This window comes from Ctenocephalides felis, unplaced genomic scaffold (assembly GCF_003426905.1).
Source record: "Ctenocephalides felis isolate EL2017-DRISC unplaced genomic scaffold, ASM342690v1 CF-g0.4_SCAFFOLD_01492, whole genome shotgun sequence".
Lineage (NCBI taxonomy): Eukaryota > Metazoa > Arthropoda > Insecta > Siphonaptera > Pulicidae > Ctenocephalides > Ctenocephalides felis.
The window spans coordinates 24061070-24079147 of NW_020537646.1; the positions used below are offsets into that span (position 1 = coordinate 24061070).

At 28.7% G+C, this 18078-nt stretch overlaps 5 protein-coding genes and 1 pseudogene across 8 annotated transcripts in view; 4 read left to right on the forward strand and 2 right to left on the reverse strand.

Moving 5' to 3' along the window:
* Positions 1 to 506, reverse strand: part of LOC113371067 — a 96587-nt pseudogene extending 96081 nt beyond the window's left edge.
* Positions 507 to 2160: 1654 nt separating this feature from the next.
* On the forward strand, positions 2161 to 11361 carry LOC113369751 (low-density lipoprotein receptor-related protein 6-like; the record flags this gene model as incomplete). Its single annotated transcript, XM_026610310.1, is given in 19 exon segments — positions 2161 to 2296; positions 2461 to 2651; positions 2772 to 2913; positions 2995 to 3143; positions 3524 to 3751; positions 4143 to 4317; positions 4488 to 4830; positions 5107 to 5313; positions 5502 to 5666; positions 5743 to 5986; positions 6327 to 6512; positions 6584 to 6858; positions 7023 to 7265; positions 7381 to 7532; positions 7654 to 7898; positions 8045 to 8233; positions 9645 to 9837; positions 10019 to 10257; positions 10353 to 11361. Coding segments are annotated over 19 exon segments (4711 nt in total), but the record flags the coding sequence as incomplete, so codon positions are not given.
* Positions 11362 to 12373: 1012 nt separating this feature from the next.
* Positions 12374 to 13241, forward strand: LOC113371494. Its single transcript, XM_026612118.1, has 2 exons — positions 12374 to 12684; positions 13018 to 13241. Exons 1-2 carry the CDS (start codon positions 12451 to 12453, stop codon positions 13174 to 13176), a joined length of 393 nt encoding a protein of 130 aa, XP_026467903.1. The 5' UTR covers positions 12374 to 12450; the 3' UTR covers positions 13177 to 13241.
* A 1084-nt stretch (positions 13242 to 14325) lies between these two features.
* On the forward strand, positions 14326 to 16342 carry LOC113369935 (N(4)-(Beta-N-acetylglucosaminyl)-L-asparaginase-like). Its single transcript, XM_026610561.1, has 6 exons — positions 14326 to 14496; positions 14558 to 14714; positions 14811 to 15036; positions 15238 to 15437; positions 15522 to 15629; positions 15977 to 16342. The coding sequence occupies exons 1-6, from the start codon at positions 14367 to 14369 to the stop codon at positions 16212 to 16214; spliced, it is 1059 nt and encodes a 352-aa protein (XP_026466346.1). The 5' UTR covers positions 14326 to 14366; the 3' UTR covers positions 16215 to 16342.
* Positions 16283 to 17194, reverse strand: LOC113369936 (probable 39S ribosomal protein L23, mitochondrial). The gene is made up of 3 exons (XM_026610562.1): positions 17041 to 17194; positions 16699 to 16975; positions 16283 to 16511 (listed from the first exon to the last, which is right to left on the reverse strand). The coding sequence occupies exons 1-3, from the start codon at positions 17052 to 17054 to the stop codon at positions 16350 to 16352; spliced, it is 453 nt and encodes a 150-aa protein (XP_026466347.1). The 5' UTR covers positions 17055 to 17194; the 3' UTR covers positions 16283 to 16349.
* Positions 17195 to 17309: 115 nt separating this feature from the next.
* Positions 17310 to 18078, forward strand: part of LOC113370612 (cytochrome b-c1 complex subunit 8-like) — a 2422-nt gene continuing 1653 nt past the window's right edge. Inside the window, exons 1-2 of one of the 4 annotated variants that reach the window (XM_026611307.1) lie at positions 17310 to 17418; positions 17710 to 17869. In XM_026611307.1, coding sequence (XP_026467092.1) covers positions 17716 to 17869 — 154 coding nt within the window. In that variant the 5' untranslated portion in view covers positions 17310 to 17418; positions 17710 to 17715. The other 3 variants (XM_026611306.1, XM_026611309.1, XM_026611308.1) reach the window with 3 other exon arrangements.

The following is an 18078-nucleotide window of genomic DNA, read 5'->3' on the forward strand; positions in this document are numbered from 1 at the left end:
TGGTGATATTCAAAATTACACCTCTCCCCCACCAAACATCACGGTATTTTTAGTTACGTGAAAAAAACTGTGAAATTTTTATTTTTTTTAAAAATGTTTGAACTATTTTATAAAAAAATAGTGAAAAAATAAATGCACGTGATATCTTGCCATACCCCTCCCTCCCCCACGTGATATTTCGTGATTTTTGTCAAACCCCCCTCCCCCTAAAAACCTCACGTGATTGATGGACGCCCCTTAGTAAGTTTTTGACTGTTGAAACTTTCTTTGAAAAGAAAAGCCAATAACATACAAAACTCAATATAAATCGGTTTTTCGACGTCAAGCAAAAGCGAAGGATTCAATGGTTCTTTGCTTTGTTGCACTGCGTGCTGTAACTGCACCACATTTATAAAGGCGGCAACTTGTGAACAGCATAATTGGATTGTGATCGCCTGAGGCAAGCAATGAGACTGCATGCGCCTCTTGTACATTTTGTGTTCATGTTCTTCTCTTTTAGCACCCATTTTCTAACTCATTGGTCTTTCGGTATGAAGAAAATATATATACACATGCACACACACCCACACACACACACAAATATATATATATATATATATATATACAGTAGAATCCGCTTAGTATGACATCGAAGGGACGCCGAAATCTTGTCATACTAACCGGTCGTCATACAAAGCATACTGAAGAAAAACTTTTTAATATGTAAATATGTTACATGTTTCAGTAATTTAAAAGAAAAGCCTATATATACATTTTAATTAAAAATAAAAATGACACATATTAAAATTTAATATAAAATAAAATTGACGTAGGGTAGGGCGGGGCACAAATGTCCAATTTCACTTTCAGTAATTATACTGTCTAAACCCAATAAACAACCTTGCAACACATAACACACATCAAACAAGCATCTATCGAACTATGTACAGAAAAAAATTCACATAATTCCTAATTATATAAATATTATTTTTTTTACTATTTTTTTCAATTTGGTATCTGATCCATTTTACCTCACATACAGGGTAAAGTGGGACAACCAGGGGGCAAACAGATGCAATTTCTTCTATTAAATTTCAAAGGGATTTTACGCTACATTATTGAACCAAAGCAAAATATTAATTATGTGGGTACATTTGTTACAAAGATAACAGTATATTACATTGATCTGCTATTGGTCAGAAATAAACAATTTGTTACAAAGATAACAGAAAGTCATAAGAATAAAGGTGGCTGGTTATGAATTTATACATTTTTTGCCCTCTACTATCAAATATTTTTGTTAAAAAAAATCTAATTTCATTTGTTTACGAGATATCCGTGGTGGACCATTAATAATTGGTCTACCCTACCCATAAACATACAAATGTGATTTTTTAATGTAAGTAATCAGTAATTTTTTATTGATTTCTTTACATAATTTTATTGTAAAAACAGTCCTTAGTGCTATTGTGCACAAAAGACTTAGCAATTGCTTTCGTAGACTTGGCCACATCATGTAAAATCATGTCGTTCATTACGACGTTGCTATTAGGAAATAAATGGCAATGCTTGAAAATCCATATCAAAAGTATTTGCTTTCGTTGTTATTTATTTTGGTTGTGAGCACTATTAACTAGTTATTTAATTGTTATATAAGTTGTATTGTTAATTCAACTTGAACAGTTTTGTTATATAATCTCTATAAAAGCTCTGTAATATTTATATTTATATTTATATACTGGGGTGGGGTAAAAAGGACCAACTAAACCGTTATCCTGGCAAAGATGTAAAAAATAAAAAATAGTAAATTAAGTTAAATAAAACAATTTTACAAGAGATAAATCAAATAATCGGAAATTAGTTTTTTTGAACAAATACTCTGCTCGAACTGTTACAACTTTTTCAGTATAATCTCATATATTTCTAATATATGAATGATAATGTTGATAAATTAATGTGAACAATTTTAGCTAGAAGCATTACTGATATTTCTTGTATTTTATTATGTTCATTTTCTCTCTATCTATAAATGCTTTATCAGTCAATAATGAATTTATTTAACAACGTTTTCAGGTCGAGTCACAATACCAGGAGGCCCAGGTCTTTTATACGCAACTCACAACGACGTGCGGCTTTTTAATACTTCCAGAGGATCAGGTTCCCGAGCTAGTTCGATCCTAGTTCGATCCTGGTGCGAGATCTTCAGGAAGCGACTGCCATGGACTATCATTATGCCGCTCAAAAGGTTTGCTGGACGGATCATAATTTGGAGATGATATTCTGTATGCACTACAATGGTACTCATTCTGGTCCAAAGGTATATAATAAAATATTTAGAAAGTGTTTTTTTTTTTGTTTTTATTTTATTAATAATTTATTATTAATTTATTTATAAAACTTGCGTGCCTATATTTCACATATTTGTTTGATTCTGTACGTGATCTCCAGAAAGCAGTAGTAAATAAAAACCAATTTTTGTAGACCAGTGTTATAACGAATGGGTTAATTGCTCCGGATGGACTTGCTATTGATTGGTGGACAGATAAACTCTACTGGACTGATGGCGAAACAAACAAAATAGAAGTTGCTTCAATGAATGGCGAATTGAGAAAAGTTTTATTCTGGTCCGACATTGATCAGCTCAGAGCTATAGCAGTTGTACCAATGAAAGGGTAAATATTATTATATTGTCTAGAATATATAAAATTAAAATATGTTTACTCATATGGCATGTTGATTCTTTATATAAATTTATATACGAAAAAATCGCATAATATATTATTTTTTCTTAGAATAATGTTCTGGACTGATTGGGGCGAAACTCCTAAGATTGAACGAGCGGGAATGGACGGTGATCCGGATACCAGGGTTGTTATCGTTTCCGAAAATATATTTTGGCCTAATGGTTTGACAGTAGATCATGAACATGACAAAGTAAATGTTACACTTATATTGTATTAATAATATCATAAACATGGAATGATTGAATAAAAAACAATCTTTTTTATTCTCCAGATTTATTGGTTAGATGGAAAATTGTTATTTATTGAGTCGATGGATTATAATGGAAAGAATCGTGAAACTATTCTTCAAGGATCTCTCACTTACCCTTTTGCTTTATCGTACTATCAGAATAAAATTTATTGGACTGACTGGGAATTGTGGTTAGTATGCTTTAATATTTCAATTTAGTTTGACAAAATTTTCAGCTTTTGTAAATTAATTGTAGTATGTTTAAATCTTTTTAAATTGTAGTATGTTTAAATGAGAAAAACATATAAACCAATTCTCATTAAACTTTCTGAGAAGAAATGTGTATATATATATATATATATATACATATATATTCATGGATTTAATTTTTATGTTTCCTATTCTGCTGAAACAAGCAAATAACTTTGTTCACATTTACTTTGATAACGAATCAATTAGTAAATAATTGTTTATTTCACATCACACATTTATATTTTAAGAAATATCTAATAATAGTATGACTACTATCTTATTAAAAAAAATACATTTTGATTAATTTTCGTACAAATAGGACTGTCAACGTTTACGATAAATCTACTAATGCTTCTCCTATGGTGCTTATTCATTCTGATGTAGTCCCAATGGATATTCAGGTTTGGAATCAACAAAGACAACCTCTTGGAAACAATCCTTGCATGGTGAACAATGGAGGCTGTAGTCACTTGTGTCTCCTTAGTTCAAACTCTTTAGGTTACAAATGTGCTTGCCCAACTGGAGTTAAGTTAATTACACCAAATAAGTAAGACTTATTATATTATTTTTAATTTAGAAAAGATGTTGTTATATATATTTGATAATTTGATTTGATTAATCATATTATTTTGGAAATGCATTGCATGAGGTTGAATAACATTAACACAAGTATTGAATATTGTTATGGTTTTAATGTTGTTATTTCAACATTAAAATTTCATTTTTAATGAATTTGCAAAAAATGTATGAAAACCATAATCCATAATGTTTTTTAATTGATATCAATTAATGTATATTTTAAAACTTTTGTTGTTGTTAAAAAATAGGATTTAATCCTTAAAATTATAGAAACATAATATAGTGCAAACATAGTGATATCAATTTATTAAGTATTACTTTCTAATCTAGATGTGCATTCATGAGAGTTATGTTTACAGATGTGCAAATGGCCCAGAGGAATTGTTGTTATTGGTACAAAGAACTGATATTGGAAAAATTAGTTTAGATTTACCAGATTATACAAATTTTATTTTGCCACTAAGTGGTATCAAACATGCCATAGCTGTTGATTTTGACCCTGTTGAAAATTACATTTACTGGACAGACGATGAGGTATCAGATTAATTTTAATAAAACTTAGTATGTTATTTATATTTTATACACACATTTCTATTTCCTATTTTGTATATAGTATATTATGGTAATATAAATTTTGCTAATTATTTTTGATAATATTTTATTTTTAGTATTTTCTCATACTTCCATGTTTTATAATTTGTTAGGTTCATGCAATTCGACGGGCTCGATTGGATGGAACAGGACAAGAAGATATAATTACAAACGAAGTAAAACATCCAGATGGCGTGGCTGTTGACTGGCTTGCCAGAAACCTATACTGGACAGATACTGGTACGGACAGAATCGAAGTGTCTAAACTAAATGGCATGTCGAGGAGAGTTTTAATAAATGAGGGATTGGTTGAACCAAGAGCGATAGCCTTGGCTCCACAACTTGGTTGGATGTTCTGGTCTGATTGGAATGATGATAAACCAAAAATCGAGAGGGCTGCTCTTGATGGTACTGAACGATTAGTTCTAATAGATGTTAATCTGGGATGGCCTAATGGTAAGCAATTAAATATTATAATATGTATTTTGTTATATTACTCATGTTTGGTTAATTCCACATTGAAGATAATATCAGAATATTTAAATACTTCAGGCATTGACAATATTTAAATTATTTAAAAGACTTAATCTCTTCAACACAACTTTAAAACATATTTTTTGATACATTAATTTATATTTTGTTTCTGTTTGTTTGCATTTTTATCATGCTGATTAATTTTATCTTTCCAAATTACACATTTTTACTCGACAAACAAATGATCTTCATTTTCAGGAATAGCATTAGACATTGACAATCAAATGATCTATTGGTGTGATGCAAAAAAAGATAGAATAGAAATGGCTAAAATGGATGGAACAGAACGCCACACACTTTTAAGTGATTCTTTACCTCATGGATTTGGCCTTACATTGCTTGGAGATTACTTATACTGGACTGATTGGCACAGACGCAGTATAGATAGAGTGCATAAACTTAGTGGTGAGTTCATAAAACTAGATCATATTTCTTATATATTGAAATTACTAATAATATTTATTTAATTTGATTAGTCCTACACGCCAGGATATATTAGTCACTTACATATTTAGTTAATTTTTTTGTAAAAAAATTATAATCTTTAGAAGCTAACAATTGTAATTTGGTTGACTTATATTTTTGTTTTGCAGGTAGTGAAAGGCAAGTCATTATCGATCAAGTTCCAAACTTGATGGGACTTAAAGCTGTTAGAATAAATGAAGTTCATGGAAGTAATCCTTGTTCAAAAAATAATGGGGGCTGTTCACATTTGTGCCTTAATCGACCAAAAAATTACATTTGTGCTTGTCAAATAGGTAAATTATATTTTGCACATCACCGATTGGTTTGTTCCCAATTTGGTTGTTTTTTAACTGTGATTATTTTTTTCAGGATATGAATTATCTAAAGATAAGAAGACTTGTGTTGAGCCACCAGCATTTCTATTAGTATCTAGGTTAGAAAGTATTGAACGATTGAGTATAGAAAATTCTAATGTTGAAGTTATTGTTACAAAAAAAGATGTGAAAGAAGCAATGTCCTTAGATTACAATATTGCCGATTCCAGAATTTATTGGGCAGACAAAAAAATTGGGGCAATATCAAGATCATTTTTAAATGGATCTGATGTTCAAAGGTTGAGTTGAAAACATAGATCAAATTCTATAATTAATTTTGATATATACATATTTTTGCAGTAAAATGAATTATTTTACTTGAATTCAAACCAATTAATTGATTTTATTAAAAATCTAAATTAAAATCTAAAGCGCAATTGTTATATAATTCTGCATGCTTATAAAATATTAAGAAAATAAATGTAAATATTATTAACTAAACTAAATCATAATCAGCTACGATTATGCTTACTATTAATAGCATTATCAATTTTTTTTTTAATAGCATACCTAATTATCTTTAGTTGATGATTATTGTTCTTAGTCAATTTTTTTGTCAACATGTTTTTAATATTTCAGAGTTGTGGAACTTGGTCTATTGTCACCGGAAAGTGTAGCGATAGATTGGATGGCTTTAAATTTATATTGGTGTGATACTGGATCCCATAGAATAGAAGTTTCTCGTCTGGATGGCTCTAATCGTAGAGTTTTAGTATGGAAAAATATTAAAGAACCAAGAAATATAGTTTTAGAGCCAAATAGAGGGTGATTAAAAATATATCATATTTATATAAGACAAATAATTTATTTTTATTAATAATATCTTGTTGTTTTAGATACATGTATTGGTCAGAATGGTCAACTAGTGCCATTAATCAAGCAGGAATGGATGGTTCACAACTAGCTGTAATAGCTACAGCTGAAAGAAGTTCTGGATTAACACTAGACCCCAGAACCAGAAAATTATACTGGGCAACACAAGTTCCTCCAATTATAGAATCATTTGAAATAAACACTAAGAAAAGAAGAGTTTTAGTCAATAATGATTTGCAATATCCGTATGCTCTCACACACTATGATAGTAACCTATTTTGGAGTGATAGCAATACAGGTAATAAAATTTTATTGATTTAATACAATAACGAAAATTGATATTCATTACATATTAACTAGCTTTTAAATATGATTTTTAACAGCTATCATTTTGTATGCGTATATCATAATAATTTGAATAATTTTATTAATCATACATCTTAATTCTTCTTTGAATTGTAGGCAATATTGAAAGTGTTAATAAAACCAATTTTTTAATGAGAAAACGTCTTCATCAGCATATAGAGCATGTCACTAGTATGAAGGCATATTATAAATCGGGACAAATGGGAAGTAATATATGTAAAAAAGGCAATAATCAATGTTCTCACCTTTGTCTAGTGTCTCCTGATTCCAAGGATATAAAATATAAATGTGCTTGCTCAACACATTATGTTCTAGATAAAGATAATGCAACTTGTGTCGGTTAGTATCCGTGCTATAAGATTTTTAAATCTTATAAATATAAATGAATAAAATTTTGTATATAACTTATTAATTTTAAGTCTATATAAAGTATATAATTCAATATCTATTTCAGCTCCAACATCATTTCTTATATTTAGTCAGAAAAATTCATTTGGCAGATTGATGCCAGAAAGCACTGATTGTCCTGATTCAGTTCTGCCAATTTCCGGTTTAAAAAATGTATGGGCTGTTGAATATGATTCTGCAACTGATCATATATACTGGGTAATATAAAATATTTATAAAACTACTGACAATAGTATAATAATTGTTAATTACAAGTTAAAATTTTGAAAAAAAATTTAATTATAGTATTACAAATTAGTATAATATTACCACTTTTTAGGTTGATGGTCGAACACAAAGTATTAGAAGATCCTTTGTTAATGGCACTGGAAACAGTTTAGTTGTTGGCGGAATTTTACATCCTTTTGACCTTTCACTAGATCCATTAGGCAGATTACTATTTTGGTCATGTGCAGGGACAGATGCTATTAATGTCACAAATCTAGACACTTTGACTTCTATTGGCATTGTTGTTAAAAACGACCAGGAAAGACCTAGGAGTTTGGCTATACACTCAATCAAAAGGTCTTAATATATTGAATGTTTATGTAGATGTATATATATATATTGAAGAATTTCATAAAATTGAATTATTATTCTGCAATCATACTAATGAAGTCAGAGTCATTTATAGTTAAAACAAAAAAAAAACAATTATTTTTGTTTTTCAGATTGCTCTTCTGGACAGATGTTGGTGTTCAGGCTGGAGTAATGCGTGCTCGCATGGATGGTTCTAGCAGAATAGCATTAGCATCAGATCTTCGAGCTCTAGTTGCCTTAGCTGTTGATTCTGAACTAAACTTGGTATTTTGGGCACATTCGACCCAAATTGATGTTTCAGATTTAGATGGAAAAAATAGGTAATTGTAAATATTTATTATGAATTCAATTTACAAGACATCATTATGGTTCATTCATTTTCAAATTTTATTCTAACTAATCATTTTTCATTCATCATATTTCTAATGAATTTAGAACTTTTAGAATAAAGTTTCAAATTGCTAAGGCTTGGCTTGCAAGATCTCTATCAGTATCAATGCCATTGGTTTCAGCCAGATGATGATTTCAAATAGATTTTATACTTTAATCAACACATGCACATATGCACACACAATTATAATATTTAATATGTATATATGCACAAGTGTTCATATATGTGTATATATATATATATATATATATATATATATATATATATATAGAATTTTGTGATATGAGTGAAATGAATATTAAATGAATTTGAACAATACAACACTCAGATTTTTAACTCACACTTTATTTGGTAATTACAGACGTTTTGAGACTATGGTATGCCTCATCTTCAGTGTAATTTCAAAACAGTTACTTACATACTACACATTCTTCAATATTTTACATAAATTACATTTAATTTTTGAAAATACAAAAAACATCAACTACCACTTACAGAGCTTGACACAGTACTAAAACATGTGAAACATACAGAAATATTCTAAACAAATCTTAAGTATTGATACTTAATTTTGAAATTTAAATAATAAATGTAAAGGATGGAAGGATTTGACATGTTAAAACGATGCTTTCAGAACATATGATAAACATAAACCACACTTTTAACTTAAATCCTTCCATCCTTTACATTGAAAAAAATTGTGACCTTAAAAAGATAGTTGAGTCTTTACTTATATCCCTTAATACTTCTTGTGTAAACAAACGTAATTCCTCTCATCTCTTACATGACAGTTATAAAGTCATCATTAATTTTATTAAAAGTAATTCTATACAGTTTTAGAATCTTTCGTTCGTTATATTTCTTCTCTGTTTCTCTTTCCCCTTTCGTTTCTCACAACCCGCTCTCACTCCTTCACTAAACTTGCGTTGTAACCTTGATCAGTGTCTATAATGTACTGCTATTAATAACATAAAATATTGGACGGCAGTATGTGCACCTTCAATTTCTCGTTTGTTAGTATAATAGTATATTATTATTTTACACAAATTTAGTGTTCAATCAATTTTACATCATAATTAATTTTTTTTGTTGTTTTTCTGGGTTTGGTATGCATAATTTCCTCTTTTTTTATATATTTATATTTATCATCAACTTTTTATTTATGTTATATGTTTTTTAAATTACTGGATGATGTCACACATCAAGTGTCGAAACTTTTAATGGAATAAATAATTTTGTTATTTAATCTTTTTTTTAATTTGACGATTGGGCTGCAAAAATATTACATATATATATATATATATATATATATATATATATATATATATCTATGTCTATAGAAAGGTGCTGGTAGCAACTCAGTTGATCCAGATTTCAACAATGGCCAGTTTGGATGGGTTTCTATACTGTCTTGATAGAGAACAACAAGAAGTTAAAAGAATTGATGTTAAAAAAGGTGTTGAGTGGCCAGCTTTGCTTCAAGGAATGTCCCATTTAACTGATTTAGTATCTGTTTATCCTATTCTTACAAAGGTGATTTATATTCTATTCTTCTTCAAAAATCTTTTTTACCAATATATGTTTATATTTGTGAAAATACAATATATATTCATAGAGCATAAATAGCCAATAGGCAAATGAACTATCAGTAGCAAAGATATACATATATAATGGATGAGTCAGCAAAAGAGTGAGTTGTATTTTATTTCAATAGGCAATGGAAAATCATACATGCAGTAAATCAAATCAAATGGGTCACTGTTCTCATATATGCGTGTGGTCTGAAGAATCAGAGAACAATGATGTATGTGGCTGTCCAGCTGGATTAGTATTACATGAAGACAGAAGGTCCTGTGGTCAACGACCAGCTTGTGAACCTACTCAGTTTACATGTCCTAATATGAATACACCATTAAGTAGCAGTAATAAAGAATGCATACCATTGTCGTGGAGGTATGTTTATAAATATTCTTATCAAATGTTGAAACAAAATGATCTCATTAGACATTAAGCCACAAATTATTTACATACATATTTTGTGATTTCAGATGCGATGGCCATGCAGATTGTCCACAAGGAACTGATGAAATAGATTGTCCAACATGTCATTCTGATCAATTTCGCTGCAAGTCTGGCCAATGTATAGATAAGAATTGGGTATGTGATGGCACTACTCAATGCCCTGATGCATATGATGAAGCTAGATGTTGCAGCAATCCTGATGACTACCAATGCCCTTCAAATGGTGTCTGTATTTCTTCAAATTTTCTTTGCGATGGTTGGGCTCATTGTCCGGATGAAGCTGATGAATCAGATGCAATTTGTATACAAGAAAGCAATCGAAGAACAGAAACTGTATCATCAGACTCTGATAAATATTCGTATATTATTGGTGTGTTGGTAGTTGTACCAGTTTTAGTCATATTTGCCTTAATTATGTATTACTTCAGAAGACATATGTCCAAAAATAATATTACAAGAATTGATGATCAATCTGAAGATCCTTTATCTCCTAGACAAACAGTTCCTGATATTTGCTTAAGTACTGAACAACATAAATTAGGTAAAATATCAGGGCATGATGTACGAATGTCTACATTAAACTGCAATACAAGCAGTTCAAATAGTTATGATAGAAAACATATAACAGGGGCATCTAGCTCAGCAACAAATGGATCAAGTCTTACTTGTTATCCCAGAGAGACATTAAATCCTCCTCCCAGTCCTGCGACTACAGCAAGTTCGACTAGATATAGTAGTGCAACCGCATCAAGATATCGGCCTTACAGACACTATCGATCTATCAATCAACCCCCTCCACCTACACCTTGTTCCACAGATGTATGTGACGAATCTGATTCTAATTATCCATCAAGGTATCACTATGAAAGTGAACCATTTCCTCCTCCGCCTACTCCCAGATCTTATTATCATAGCGATGCAGGTATTTTACCAGAAAGTTGCCCACCTTCTCCAAGTAGTCGTTCTTCAACATATTTTTCTCCATTACCACCGCCCCCCTCACCAGTACCTTCGCCATGCAGAGGATATGATTAGTTTTAATATTTATTGTTGAATTTACATATTGATCTATGTATATATATATATATATATATATATATATATATATACATATATATATATAATACGTGTGATACTGTTAACAAGTGGTGGATAATGACCCATGGGCTCTTTTATACGGCTTGATATCAAATAACATTTATCAACCACATCTGCTTGAAAGTAGTCATGTTGGCATGTTGGCATGACATTGTATCACATGTAACAATTAGTTTCCGAATACATAAAACTCATATTACAGGTATATTTAACAAGTACATTGTAGGTAAAAATTTGCTCAAAAATTACTGAGAAATCTTTGTGCTTTCAAAGGCTTTAAATATAAAAAACTGAAACCAAAAGGTGCCTAAATTAGTTGTACATATTATATATGTGTTGTGTTCATTATTAACTATTTTCTTGTTGAAAGATTGAGAATAACTAAATTTTTATATTGTTAACAATATAATTTTTTTTAATTTAATAATTATTAAATTAAAATTAAATGATCTTATTTGGATGATATGCTTAAAATCAGCATGGATTATATTATTATTCTGTAGTTTTTATGCCTTCTATATGTATATATCTGTTTAATTTTAATTTATGTAAGTATAGACTGAACTATTATAATTGTATTATAATGTACTGATTGTGAATATAGTTTTAAGATTATATATTAGTTACAATGTATAAGTTAATATCAATGTAGCTAATCCTTGTTATAAATTATGAAAGATTGAATAAATTTATTTATTTATATATATAAATTAAAGCTATATTATTATAACATTATATTATTTTTACAATGCATATATTATAGAATAATTTAAAGAAAATAATATGTGATTCACATAAATAGCAAAAAAATTTGATTTACCGCCATTTATCATTATTAAGTTGCAACTTTCTTTGTTTTCTTAAAACAAAAGTATTTTTAATTTATTTTGTTGGTAGATGTTCTATCGTATTTGGTGCTTCACCTTCACTTATCCGATTTATCCGTTGTTATTGTTACGCACGACGTAAACGTATTTCTGTTTTAAAGGAAGAAATTCTGATTTAACATTAATAATATTTGAAAGAATGGAAAGAGTTCAAGTTCGTCCAGTTGACGAAATTGTTGAGGAGAATTATGTGACTTGTCCTAGCGAATTCCGCCCGATTGGACGTGGTTGTGATTATACGAATAATTTAGCCAAGATAAATAACAAACTTAATTGCATTTGTTATCGTAATAAATCGAGATTTGTCTTGTGCAGAAATTGTGGACATATTATGAATGGACGAAAGAGACTAACTTGCCCTGATCATCCACGAGTGAGTATGGAAGAAATGTCTAATCACATTTTCTCTAATCAAACAATTTTAAAGGATTACCTTCGTTTAATAAATTAAAACTGAAAATATATTTTCTGGAGTAGGTACTATACTATCTACGAATGAAAAGTTGTCATATGTTGTTCGTATAATTAGCTATGATTCAATAATACTTATTGGAGTTTATAAAAAAATAAAAATATTTATGATTTAGTTTTATATATATAACGATATATAGGAAACAATAAATAGTTTATAATTTAGTATATTATATATATATATATATATATATATATATATATATTAAGTATAATTTTGATTAATCGTCTTTAGATTGCTTTTCTCATGGATCATCAGATCTGCTTAAGATGCAAAGTGGGTGAATTTATGTTGAAAGAAATTGATGGCAGTCGACAAGGTTTTGTTGCCCCAGCATCAAAAATTGAGAAGAAGACTGCGCTCACTTTTGAAATTAATAATAATAAAATATAATTTTAAATTAAAGTAAAAATGCCATCAATTTTTCCGACTGGCAAATAATACCAAAGTTTCATTATATTTTCAGAGTTTATAAAAGTATTTTACATTTGAAACATATACAGAGCATCACAAATATGATGCTCAATGTTATAATTATAGTTACTTGATGTTAATTTAAGTTTATCAAACATTTATGTGTACGATATGTAATGTAAAGTATTAATTTGAATTTATTTAATGTTTACTCAATTTAAATTGAAATTTCATATATATATATATATATATATATATATATATATATGTATATTCAACTTTATATATTATTGAAATTTCAATTCAAATTAAGTTATTTATTAAAGTTAACTTTTCTCCGATCTTAAATTTTCTTCACTTTTGTACAAAACGTGTATACACGTGTATCTTCATGATTTTAATGTAATAATTAATACATTTCTTTTATTAAAGCCATATTTATTTTCTTTTATTTTGTTTAACAATACACATTTAAGTTCTTATTACTTTAATTAATATGGATCATTTTTCAAACTATACTTTTTTATATTATTGATACAAAAACATGTAGTAACAAACAAAGCATTTTAGCTTTTTTCTTATATAATGTTTGAGTTCTAAAATTATAATATTTAAATTAACATTAAATATAGGTGATAATCAATTAAAATTAAAATTTATTTTATTTTATAGGTGATAATATTGAGGTGAAGTAGAATTGCGCGAAGTGCGTGCCTATTCGAATTAACGATCTTTAGCATCGGTTGATAATATTAAATTAAGTTTTATCATAAAGATTTTATTGATAAAATTTTTGTTTATTTATTCGTATTTTTAAAATAAGAAATTAAACAATATATTAATGCTGTTACTTAAGTACAAAGTAAGAGTCATATAAAGCAAGGTTATGTAGAATCAAAGTATATAAATATAATTGTTGACAAATACAATTAAATACTTTCTTTCCTATTTTACCTAAATTTAAAATCTGCCAAATAATAAATAACGCTTTTAACAAGAATTATCGAAAAATCATACAGTGATTCTCTTCTTATCAGAATGTGCAAAGTCTATGTTAATTATAAAAGCCCTATTGTATCTTCTATCTGAGCTTAGTCTCATCCTACATTTATCTTCTAATACATGATTTTATTAAACCTTCAATTCAGAGTGGATAAAATACTTGAAAAATGTGTATATCAATTTCATGTATCTTCATAATTTTAATTGTTGGTTCTTATTCTGTCTATGGTGATCAGAAATATACCAACAAACCTCTAGTTATCACAACTTGGAAATTTACAAATGCTACAGCAAAAGGTATGACGAAATTGATTACATATGGTTTAGTAACAATATATTTAATTGCAATTTTCATTAGCCTGGAGCACAGTATATGAAAAACAACTAACAGCCATCGATGCAGTTGAAAGTGGATGCAGTGTTTGTGAATTGCAACAATGCGATGGGACTGTAGGTTTTGGTGGAAGTCCTGATGAGAACGGTGAAACCACACTTGATGCTCTAATAATGGATGGGTAATTTTATTGCGAATAATGTCACTTACTAAGAAGTTAATTAATGAAACTCAAAGCAATGAATGAATTAATATGTGTATTTCTCACATTTTTTAGTAAAACTCTTAATATGGGAGCAGTAGCTGGTTTACGTAGAATAAAGAATGCAATATCTGTGGCAAGGCATGTCCTACATAATACAGAGCATTCAATGATTGTTGGAGACCTAGCAACTCAGTTTGCATTAGAAGCAGGATTTGTTGAAGAATCTTTATCAACTACTGAATCTCATGATATGTGGACCTCTTGGAAGCAAATGCATTGCCAACCAAACTTTAGAACTGTGAGATTATTTTATTTTTATAATATGCACAAATAATATAGCTGTGAAAATATTCACAGACGTAGTATATTGTGAAAATACTACAGTTAAAATATTTCAAATTTATTTATATCTTTACAAGTTTTAATCAATCGATTTTGCAATTTTCTAAATATTTTTGTGTGTAATTATATAAGTTTTACCCCTATATATTATTTGTAGAATGTTGTACCTGATCCTAGCCAATTTTGTGGCCCTTATAAACCCAAAAGTCATTCAGAAAACGATTATAGTGATGATATTAGAAGTGAAAAAAATTTTGGTATTCACAATCATGATACAATAGGAATGGTAGTTTTGGATACCGATGGCCATATGGCTGCAGGAACATCAACCAATGGGGCTAAACATAAAATTCCTGGGTAAATAAGCAATCAAATATGTATGATATTAAGTTTAGTTTATTAAGTTGTAATTAATTAACTAAATATGTTATAAAATTGTAGAAGAGTTGGTGATTCTCCAATACCTGGAGCAGGTGCTTATGTGGATGAAGAAATAGGGGGAGCAGCTGCTACTGGAGATGGTGATGTAATGATGCGATTTCTTCCTAGGTAATAATCCTAATTTCCTTCATTATGTCAGTTGTTTTACATTAAATGATATATATATATATATATATATATATATATATATATATATATTCTTGAAATGTTAATTTGAAGCCAATCGTCGAATTAAAAGAACAATAAATAATGATCAATTTATTTATATATTTCATGTATCATTATTCAGCAAAGTTTTTTATTTAATAAACAGTATGTAAAAGAATTTTTACAAATTTTGAAAAAATTAAATTAAAAATTGTTTTTATACTTTGTAAAAATATATATGACATTCATTTTATTTATTATACTATTGTATAATTACTATAGTAATACTATTGATTTTTTTTTCATAGCTTAATAGCAGTGGAAAGTATGCGCAATGGTGAAACTCCATCAAGATCTGGACAAATTGCTATGCAACGAATTTCATATCGTTATCCTGACTTTGTTGGTGGCATTGTAGTTGTTGACAAATTTGGTAATTTCGGAGCAGCCTGTCACAATGTTGAAGGCGGTTTTCCATTCACAGTAGCACGTAAAAGCTCAAATATTTTTAAACCAGAAATTCATTATGTAAATTGTAGTAATTAAACCAAAACAAATTTCTTTATTAATTTTATTTGCACATATATTTTATTATTAATACAGCAAACTTTTATGTAAGTAGCATTCTCAATCATTCTAATTTTTTATTTCTACCATTCCTTGCTTGTTTTTACATTGATACTAAAACGAAAACCATCCTGGTGTACCGGGTGAATTTTTATTTCTTTCAAGGTAATTTTTATAAAGTTTCTTTGATTCATTCATACTTTTCATATCTTCTTGATACTGACTCTCTTCATCTTTTTTGAAAATATTAGGAAATTCAAATACTTCTTCTTTAGGCTACAAAAATATAAGAATTATAACATAAAAAAGCGTTAATTTACATTTCAATTATTAAATTTAAAAGTAGCAAACAAAATTCTTTTCTTTTCTATTAAAGAAGTTATTTTTAAATATATATAAATAAATCTATATCAAAATGTTTGAGTATTTCCGATAGAATGGAATTAATGTTAATATTTCTTACCAATGTAACATAAGCTAATTTAGTATCTTCTTCTTTTACAATATATCCTTTCAAATCTCGTTTAGTTTTACCTAATTGAATTCTTGTTCTCACATCTATGATTGGAACATTGTATATTTTTTCTAAATAGTTTTTTATATCGTATTTTGTCATTTGCATGGAACAGGCGAATTGCACAACATTTGGTGGTTGTTCATGAACAGGTCTTATTAATTTCAACCAGAAATTTGGTAAGAATACTCTCAGCTGTGGATTGCCTCTTTGATAAAGAGGGTACCTATATATAAAAGTGTTAAAATTATTGCTATAATTAAAATGGCATGAAAATGTTATTACAACTACCATCGTGTAGACATGCTGACAGGAGACTAATTAATTGGATACTATATTAGTTATTCTTTATTGAAAGCTATTTAAAACATTTAAATTATTTCTGTCCCAAAATCAGAGATTATTATATATATTTTTAGTAGAGCAATAAGGTTATTGGGAGATCGGTACTAAACTGTCAACTTGCTTTCAAGTTTAGAACCACCTTGAAGTTTGTTGTATTTTACAGAAAGTCACAGAAATTTGTTGCCGATTCTGATTAATCTGACGCGGCAGGCGAACTTGTAAAGTTAATCCTTAATATTAAAGCTAGAAGTAATAAAAAACGAAAATCTTTGCCAGGAACAAAATACTGTTCAATTATTTTGGATTAAAAATAAAATACAATCTGTAAGTAATTTTTTTTAATTTTTGCGAGTTTGATGATTCAAAGGTAACTTCATTCTCGTCTCTAACTTGACGTCTTTCTCCAACCAACCTCGAAACTTTTATTCTTATTTGACTGTAAATTAACAAAAACAAGTGAGTTTCCACAATATTTAGAATAATAAGTAATTATATTACTCTTGTCATAAATATCCTTCTCTGAGGTGTTTGTAGTAAATAGTTTACATTGTATTCAATTTCGGTAGTTGCTCGAGCAATTATGTAATTTAATACGTATCAATCAATACTTTTTAGGCAAATATGGGTAAACATTTTGGAGAACTTTACAAAATCCGAGGATTAGTTTCATACACGCTATCCCCATTTGAACAAAAGGCATTTGCAGGACTAATTTCCAAAGGCTTACCAAATACCTTGAGGCGAATTCGCGAAAGCGCCTTCATAATCTTACCCCGTAAGTTATTGTTGCTGCTGAACAGCGACTAAATTTAGATATGCTTATAATTTTGATAATTATATGTTGACAGAATTAATTATATGATATTATATTGATATGTAGTAGAATAGCCAATACATTGAAATTAAAAGATATATTTATTGGTCTCGATTGGTCAAAACATTTAAACCAAAATAAATATTTCTTTTAATTTTGATGAATTGGCC

Excerpts from the sequence above, each read along its gene's own strand:
- LOC113371494 (XM_026612118.1), top strand. The coding sequence starts at position 12,451 with ATGGAAAGAGTTCAAGTTCGTCCAGTTGACGAAATTGTTGAGGAGAAT. Across the intron at positions 12,685-13,017 it reads CTTGCCCTGATCATCCACGA|ATTGCTTTTCTCATGGATCA; the intron begins GTGAGTATGGAA and ends AATCGTCTTTAG.
- LOC113369936 (XM_026610562.1), bottom strand. Across the intron at positions 16,512-16,698 it reads AATTAGCTTATGTTACATTG|CCTAAAGAAGAAGTATTTGA; the intron begins GTAAGAAATATT and ends ATATTTTTGTAG.
- LOC113369935 (XM_026610561.1), top strand. The coding sequence starts at position 14,367 with ATGTGTATATCAATTTCATGTATCTTCATAATTTTAATTGTTGGTTCT. Across the intron at positions 14,715-14,810 it reads GATGCTCTAATAATGGATGG|TAAAACTCTTAATATGGGAG; the intron begins GTAATTTTATTG and ends CACATTTTTTAG. Across the intron at positions 15,037-15,237 it reads GCCAACCAAACTTTAGAACT|AATGTTGTACCTGATCCTAG; the intron begins GTGAGATTATTT and ends TATTATTTGTAG.